The sequence below is a fragment of the Acomys russatus genome, chromosome 5, assembly GCF_903995435.1.
Source record: "Acomys russatus chromosome 5, mAcoRus1.1, whole genome shotgun sequence".
In the NCBI taxonomy this organism is placed as follows: Eukaryota; Metazoa; Chordata; class Mammalia; order Rodentia; family Muridae; genus Acomys; species Acomys russatus.
In genome coordinates, this window is record NC_067141.1 from 8,225,499 (window position 1) to 8,234,461 (window position 8,963).

Consider the following 8,963-nt stretch of genomic DNA (forward strand, 5'->3'; position numbering starts at 1 on the left):
AATGATCTAGAACCAGTGTCTGGGAGGCCGGTGCCCCAGCGCATCCGTCGGCATGATCCTCCTAAATCATGGCTACATGGGCTCCTTAAGTAAATACACACCACACAGTTCCCTTAGAGGCAAGTCTTCATGTGGGTGAGCTGGGGGTACTCAGAGCTCCAGTGTGGCATGGCAAGGCCTAAGTGAAGGAGAGCAAACCATTTCCTCACTTAAAGTTACCAGGAGTCCTGTAGCTGGAGCACTATTGCCACCTTGGCAGGGCAGTGACAAACCATCCGCCTGTCACACCCGTGCAGGATCTGTCTTAAATGGCACCTAGCTCAAGCCAGGGCCACAGAGATGGGTGAGTTAGAACTCTCCCTTGGCCAACTCCCCGGAGGTGGTTTCAGTGATGGATGATGCTATTTCAGCTGCAGCTAGAGGGACTGCCTCCAGAACTTCCCCCAGGCCTTTGGTGCCACATTCGTTCCTTGCCTCTAGCTCACTACTGCCTTCTGAGCTCTTCCACTTGAACCACACTTCCCTTTGCACCATGCCTTTCTCTGAGGTGTGTATCCAGAGCCAATGCCACAGGTAGTCATTGAACCCCAACTCCTGCAGTGTTTTCCCGAGCTCCAGGCCTGAAAAGCACTGTTTAAGGCGTGTGAGGGAATCATGCCTCTCTCACTCTCGTCACATTAACCATCCTCAGGCTTTGCCCTCTGCTCTGTGGCCGCACCGCCATCTGTCCCTTGGGCTCTAAGGCAGTGGTTCTCAACCTCCCTAATGCTGTGACCCTTTTAATACAGTTCCTCATGGTGTGGTGACCCTAACCATAAAGTTATTTTTGTTGCTACTTAATAACTAATTTTGCTACTGTTATGTGTCCGTTCTTCCATGGTCTTAGGCTACCCCAGTGAACAATGGGGTCTACTCCCAACGGGGTCACAATTCATGTTAAGAACCGCTGCTCCAAGCCAATCCCCAACTGACTCCTCTATCCCAACCCCACCCGACTTCTATGTAGAGGATCCCCAATACTTGAGACCCCTATTACCTCAGTTACGTCCTCCATGTGCTATTCAGCCTGCTCCAGCAGGCATGACCACTGACCTTTAAGTCAGTTATCGCTCTGGTCCCCTCTCTTTGGAGCCCCTTCCTCAACTGAGGTCTCCTCCAGCACAGAAACTTGACCTTCCTTAGTGTTCCAAGTCTGGGGGCCCAGGGACATGACAAATCTCCCTCCCCACATCCCTAATCCAGGGACAGAATGGGAGGGAGGGAGGGAAGGAGGGGGAGAGAAAGAGGAGGGGGAGGGAGCTTATTCTGGGATCTGGGCTAGGGACACAATAAGGCTTAAGGGAGGGCTGGAGAAGAGTGCTGGCTGCTCTTCCTGAGGACCTGGGTTCAATTCCCAGCACCCACATGGCACTGCCTGTAACTCCGGTTCCCTGAATCTGACACTCTCTTCTGGCCTCTTCAGGCATTACATGCACATGGTGCCCAGACATGCGAATAAAACATCCCTACACATTTTTTTTTTTTTTAAGATTAAAAAAGGTAAAATAAAAATAAAAAAGGTCAGGAATATACCTTTCTGCCTTCAGCAAGACTCTTTAATAGACATGGGCAGAGACAGGCTCTGGTTAGTGTTGATCACAGGCAGTCACACAACAGCCGTGACCACTCTCTTACAGTCAGTGCTGAAGCCAGCCTGCCATTGAGGACTTCCTTGTAATAGTCCCAGCTGCCTTGGGCCCAACCACAAGGAGAAAAGGCATGACTAGTGTAGAGGTGACCTGAAGACCTGCTGGCCATTCTAACGTCCCACCAGGACCTACTGTGCGTCTTGGTTAAGTGGCTGCTCTCCCTAGAGCCCCAGCTTTGTCCATGGTCAGAGCCTATGGGCTATCCTGGGGATGGGAGGACAAGCCAGGGCACTGCTGACTTCTCAGAGGATAGGTCACAGGAGAGGCTGAGCTAGGCCCAGGACACAAGGGAGCCCAGAGAGATAGCTGCCAGCTCCAAGGATGAGGACCTGGGAGTGTTTTCCCTGTGGAACTGGGGAGGCTGTGGATGTCACAGCCAGAAAAGCTGCCATGGAGGCTGCAAAGCTGGGCCCAAGATAACCAGTTCCAGAGCCACCGGGTAGCCATGCAACTTGTCAGCGTTTTCTCTATATTTCACAAGGATATGAAGTTTTAAACTTCTATAAACCTGTCAACCTTCTAGAAGCAAACACTGGAGAGGGAGCAGAGTACCCCTGGGGAAGGGCAAATGGGACAATACAGAGCTTTTGGGGTCCTCATGGGTCCTAGTTCTGGGAGAGGACAAGTTCTGAGTTTGCTGTTAGCTAAACAATTAGATTTAAAAAAAAAAAATTAAAACACCTAGGAAATCTTACTCCCTTTATTCTCTTCAACTATTCAACATGACCACTGGTGACACAACACTGTTACTGACACACAACACTCAAAAGTAGGACTTCCCTTCACTCCATGGGGACAAGGCAGGTGAGTGGGGCTTCCTTTGTGCGGGCAAAGGCTTCTGGGAACCATTCACTTCGGACTGGGGAGGGTAGGATGGTTTCACGCCCTCTCCCCGGTTCATGATCTGTGCCCAGTTCCTTGCCGAGTTCCTGTCTGACCTGCATATTCACCAACAGCTGGGTTGCCGGGCTCTTCCGGGGGGGGGCACTTCCGAAGGCTCTGGGCCCAGGATGGACTGGCTCCATTGTGCCTTCCAGACTTAATTCTGGTGGACCTTTTCCTGAGCCAGTTAGAGGACTCCTGGACCTTGCAAGAGTCCCCTTGTAGTGTGGTCAGATCTGAGAGGGAGGTGGCCCAGAGAACAGGTCTCACCACAAAGTCTCTGCTCTGCCCTTTTCCTACTTGGAAGCCCAGGCCACCGCCTATCTACATGGTCCACTCAATTACTGGAGTCAAGGCCATGGCCCTCGCATGACTCCAGAGCATGTGAGCACCCTATTACATAACGCTACACCTTAGTCCTCCATAGTCTATAGTCAGCCATGACTACAATGACCACCTCCACCTGGCACTGATGATGGGTGTTCAGACCTGTGTCTGAGGGATGCTCCTAGTTTCTGCTACCATCTTAGAAGGGGACAGACCAGCTTATACTAAGGAGAGTGTCTACTCCATTTTATAGGGATACATACCCCTTAGCAACATTTCTGTCAATATACAGACAAACTCCTCCCAGCCCCCATGGTGCTCCCCTACCTGGTACTTGGGGCTGTAGCAAGGCTCTCTCTGTGACTGTGTAAGACCTGCCTCTTAGCTCTCCCCAGGAGGCCTGGCATTTTTCTCCTAGCATTTTAGATTTTTGGTCCTTTAAATTTTGAGGGGCATCCCTTTGGGGACAGGATAGATGAAGGGTGATGGGTTTTTTAGGTAACGGATGAGAGGTCTCGTCCTTGGCTTTGCAGGAATCCAGGTCACCCTTCAGGGCACAGGACTCCTAAAGAGCCACATCACTTGGTGTCTTAGTCCTCCTGCTCTGAACTGTGTCACTAACACCAGCACCAGCCTGAGGACACTCCCTCTGCAACCCAATCATCGAGGAGAGTCCTCTCCATCTTTAAGGGTCTTCGTTACAGATGTTTCTCTCCAGAGTTTGTCTTCAACCACTTTATAGGGCAACTGTCTCTGTTCCATCACACAGTTCCCATCACATGAGCAGCTTCTGGGCTGGATTAGTGAAGTTTCTAGCCTGCAGTAGTCTTGAGGATTTGGGTCTGGCAGGGGAGCGGTTCTTATCCTTTCATTTCCCTTCCACGGTTTCTGCCTAAGGAGAGAGAGGCCAAAGGGATCGGGTGGAATTTGTCCCTTCCTGGAGCCAAAATCAAATTTGGCCACCTCATCTCGGGGGCACCCAAGACCTGGGGATGAAGAAGGCAATCAGGTTTCCAGGACGCTGATCCAGTCTGGACTATGTCAGGACAGCCACCATGTGCAGCCCGGCTTGTCCCGCAGGCGGCCTTACATGGACTTCACACAAAAGGCTGAGGTGTAATGTAAGTCATGTGCTGGGGAATCAAAACTGTGTGTTCTGCTGTCTCGCCGTCCCTCATCACCAGAGAGCCCACAAGCGGCTCTCGTGGACTTGCAGAAGTCTGGGGGCGGGGGGGGCGGCAAGCACATACAAGCCTTGACTCTCTGAAGGAATTTATTCTTTGGAAGTTGACTAGCAGCGAGTGGCTCTCTCCACTGGGGACAGAATTCGAGGAAACGGTTGCCACTGCAGTAAGACTTGTGGCAGTTAGCTTTCAGGTAAAACCTGTGAGACCTGAGAATGTGGCACAAGCCCCTTGAACCCCAGAGGCCTCTCAGAGTAGACATCTCCAGCCGGGCCTGTCTGAGGAGAACCCTAACAGCATGGAACTGGGATCTGCTTGCACTTGGAGTTTAACAAGCTCCCGGGAAAGAGGAAAAACTGGCTGGCTTCCACCTCAGCTTCTCTGCCTTGGTTTGCTCATCTTCAAACAAACAAAACTTTCCCCTAATATCTGAGGTGGTTTCTCAACATTTTCTCACTAGGGTATATATATAAAATCTCCCAAACTTCAGCCTAAAAAAAAAAATGGCTTGTCATTTTCGTTTCTTTCCCACTTGGGTGTTCTTATTGAGAAGGGACCCCCAGTTTTCCTTCCCCTAGTACATACAATTCGCCTAAGATTGGCCTCACACCCCCAAAAGAACCCCCAGCACGAGACAGACTCTTCTTGGTCTTGCCTCATCTGTGGCTTTGGAAGAACCTGGCCATTCCCTCCCATTTTTCCTTTTTCTAGTTCTACTGTATTCCTGCATGACTTCCCCTCTGAGTGCTTTCCTCTGTCCACAGCTGCCGGGACGGAACACTGGGAAGACATTGGGTGTTTCCTCCACATCTGAGGGTCAGGGCCCAGCTGTACTCCCTACACCTCTCCCACGTGAGGATTCTGATAAGGGTTTGATACAGTCTTATGGGGCTGTCTAGAGATTTGTTAGGACCTCTTCCTACACTTAAAAGGGCTTTTGCCCACTATGATTTATAGGATTTCTCTGCTACAGACGTAAAGGGCTTTTGTTTCCTACATATTTAATAGGGCTTCTAACCCGGCAGTTTATCTCTACGGCTTGTAAGTGGTTTTCACCCACAATCTCAGAGGCTTTGCATCGCTGATGCAAACGTACTATTTTTCCCAGGGCTCCTAACCCTCTACTTCTCTATGGGGCTGATGGGGTTGGCCTCCTTTCCCCAAAGTTTCTCAGGACAGAGAGATCTCCAGACCTAATTCACAGGGAGATGCCTGGGTGGCAGCTCCTATGGAGGAGGAGCGTTGCGACTTCCGTGAAGCCATCTCCACATTCAGGGCACAAATAGGGCTTTTTCTCCGAGAGAGTTTTAGGACTTTCCTCTTCCCCGTGGCTGCTGCTCTTTGTGGGGCTAGAGGCCTCTCCCTCGTCTTCCTGGTTTGTGGACAAGGTGGCTGCCTCTGAAGGGGGTTCCTCAGGAGTGGGGGCCCTGTCGTGAGTGGTGTGTGTTTCCTGGTGTCGTGTAAGAGCTAGTCGATCGAGGAAGGAGGCCCCACAGTCAGAGCAGCTGTAGGGTCTGGCCCCCAGGGGGCTCCTGAGATGCTCCAACAGGACTGAAGAGCTCTTCCCCAGCTCCGAGCTCTTCTGGGATTTCCCACCCGCGTGGACTTTCTGGTGCTGCAGCAGCTCCGAGCTGAGGCCAAAGCTTTTTTTGCATTCTGGGCATTTAAAGGGCTTTGCGCTTAGGAAGGGGCTGGGTCCTGCCCCTTCGCCAAGGCCAATCCTACTCTCAGCAAAGAGAAGAGGCTTTTCCTTGCCGTGGGTGAGCTGATGTTGCAAGAACACAGCCCTGTCAAGGAAGCTTTCACCACAGTGGGAACAAACATAGCGCTTAGAAGAGAGTTGACCGAGCCTTTGGCTGAAGCCCTCTTGACCCTCGGGCACTTTTACAGACTGGCCTGGGGGTTCCGCTTTGCCCTCCGAAGCACCTGTGTGTGAGTTGCCCCCAAAGGGGAGCCTGGGGGAACGGAACTGGGGAGGCTTGGGAGTCGTCGGGTGTGCTGTGAGACCGTCTGCGTTTTTGTAGGGATTTTCTCCGATATGAATCCTCTGGTGCTGCATGAAGATGCCTTCATCATTGAAGCCTTTCCCACAGACCAGACACTTGTGGGGTTTGGCTCCCGGGGGCGGAGTCAGAAGGGCTGGATCCCCAAGCCCTAGCAAGCCATCACCCGGAGCTCTCCGGGCAGGTGTCTTGCCTCTCTCGTGGATCACGCGGTGCTGCTCCAGCTCCTGAGCCTCCAGGAAGGCCTTGCCGCAGTCAGAGCACACGAACAGGTTCTCGTCCATGTGTGTGCGGACATGCGTGATGAGGTTGGAGCTCTGGCTGAAGCTCTTGCCGCACTCCGGACACTTGTAGGGCTTCTCGCCCGTGTGCGTGCGGCGGTGCTGGATGAGGTGCGAGCTACGAATGAAGCTCTTGCCGCAGTCCGAGCACTTATAGGGCTTCTCGCCGGTGTGGATGCGCTGGTGGCGGATCAGAGTGGAGCTCATGATGAAGCTTTTGCCGCAGTCTGCGCAGATGTACGGCCTCTCCCCGCGGTGGATGCGCTGGTGGTTGATGAGGTTGGAGCTGACGCTGAAGCTCTTGCCGCACTCGGGACACTTGTAAGGCCGCTCCCCCGTGTGCGTGCGCTGATGGCGCAGCAGCGTGGCACTCAGCGTGAAGGTCTTGCCACACACGGGGCACTTGAAGGGGTCCTCGCGCAGGTGTGTCCGCTGGTGCTTAATAAGCGTGGAGCTGTGGCCAAAGCTCTTGCCACACTCGAGGCACTCGTAGGGCTTCTCCCCGGTGTGCGTGCGCTGGTGCTGCGTCAGCTCCGAGCTCTGGATGAAGCTCTTGCCGCACTCGGTGCAGCGATATGGCTTCTCCCCTGCATGGATCTTCTGGTGCTTGAGTAGGTTGTGGTTCTGGCCGAAGCGCTTGCCGCACTCGGGGCACTTGTAGGGCTTTTCGCCCGTGTGCGTGGCTTGGTGCTGGATGAGGTCCGAGCTGCGGTAGAAAGCACGCCGGCACTCGCCGCACTTGTAGGGTTTCTCGCCAGTGTGGGACCGCTGGTGCTTGATGAGGTTGGTGCTCTGTGTGAAGGCTTTCTCGCACTCGGTGCACTTGTAGGGCTTCTCGCCCGTGTGCGTGCGCTGGTGCTGCACTAGATTGGAGCTCCAGCTGAAGCACTTGCCACAGTCGGGGCACTTGTAGGGCTTCTCGCCCGTGTGCGTGCGCTGGTGCTGCACCAGGTGCGAGCTCTGCGTGAAGCTCTTGCCGCACTCGGAGCACGTGTTGGGCCGCTCGCCCGTGTGGATTCGCTGGTGCCGCAGCAGTTTGGACCACTGGCTAAAGCTCTTACCACACTCGTTGCAGATGTATGGTTTCTCAGCCCCAGCCGGGCGACCCTGCACCAGCTCCCGCAGGCTGGGCTCACTGGCAGTGACTACTGGTGTGCTGTTCCAGGTGGTGAGGGTTCCCCACTGCCAATTGGTCTCACAGGCCTTGGTCCACTCAGATGGGGAAGGGACTACCTCGGGGGCTGACGGGTCCATAGGGGTCTGGTGGTCTAAGGGGCTGGAAGAACCGAGTGGGGCTGAGGCATCCTGGGAGGGGCTCTCCTGGGGCATCTCTGCTGGGTCCTTGGATTCTGGACTCTGAGCTGGATCTCCCAAGATGATCTCCTCCCCAGAACTTTCCTGCTGAGGGCTCTCCTCTTCGTTCCCACTTTCCGCACCTATAGACAGAAAGGGAGTCCCCAACCCCCATCTCCTTTCAGAACATGGGGGTCTGCTCTCTCTTCCCTCCCCTGTGATTGCCCAGAGTGGGGGGTCCCTCCCTGAGCCAGGGCCACAGTCCCTTGTGCCCCTCACCTCCGTTAGCACTGCTCCGGCTGTCTTCAGGACCCTGCAGATCTGGGCCCCACAGCACTGTCTCAGGCTCCATCCCAGAGCTCCGGACTGCGAAGGTTCCAAGGACTCTGGTGGGGAGAGATGGGCACATAATGCGACCTGGTTTTGTGCTTGCTGTAGTTTGTGCTCCCACTTATGTGGCTCTCAGTGTCCTGACGCTCGTTTTTCTGGCAACATCTCACACTGAGCCCCTTGGCCCCAAACGCCTGTTTCCAAACCCTGCAGATCTTATTAAAGATTGCAATGAAGCAACTCAGGGATGTAAAGAGACAATTAAAAACTCGTCAGTCATAACTCTTTGTACCTACACTGAAGGCTGCAGCACTATCCAACACTCACAGGGGAGGCAGGCTTTCACCCCACACATCCGATGCCCAGAGGCCTGGAAACGTGTTATTTTGCAAATCAGAGGAAGCTCATTAAGACTCCAATTTTCTTCCTTTATGGGACTGCTAATTGAGACCAATAAACTTTTCCCTGATGAGCCCCAGAGAGAACTGAGACTGACACTTTTTTTTTGCCCCAAGACAAGGTCTCTCTGTGTAACCTTGGCTGTCCTGGACTTGCTTTGTAGACTAGGTTGTCCTCGAACTCACAGCGATCCACCTGCCTCTGCCTCCCGAGTGCTGGGATCAAAGGTGTGCGCCACCATACCTGGCGAGACAGACACTTTTTAAATGGTTTTTAAAAAAAAAAGTTTCAGGCAGAGGCAGGCATAGCTCTGTGAGTTCGAGGCCAGCCTGGTCTACAAAGCAAGTCCAGGACAGCCAAGGCTACACAAAGAGATCCTGTCTCAAAAATAATAATAATAATAATAAAAATTAAATAAAGTTTCATTGAGGGGACAGAGACTCACAAGGACTGGGGCACTTTGCCACTTTGCCATTGTCCAAGCACAGAAAGAAGTTCAGCCTATGGGTGGGAAGGGGAGGTCTGAAGTCGGAGACTCCTTCTAATGACTCAGGACAGGGACGGGAGAAAGGAAAG

General features: G+C 53.3%; 1 protein-coding gene across 1 annotated transcript; it reads right to left on the bottom strand.

The window, feature by feature from the left end:
* Positions 1–5,273: 5,273 nt before the first annotated feature.
* On the bottom strand, positions 5,274–8,489 carry Znf629 (zinc finger protein 629). Its single transcript, XM_051145301.1, has 2 exons — positions 7,938–8,489; positions 5,274–7,801 (listed from the first exon to the last, which is right to left on the bottom strand). Exons 1-2 carry the CDS (start codon positions 8,065–8,067, stop codon positions 5,280–5,282), a joined length of 2,652 nt encoding a protein of 883 aa, XP_051001258.1. The 5' UTR covers positions 8,068–8,489; the 3' UTR covers positions 5,274–5,279.
* Positions 8,490–8,963: the final 474 nt, after the last annotated feature.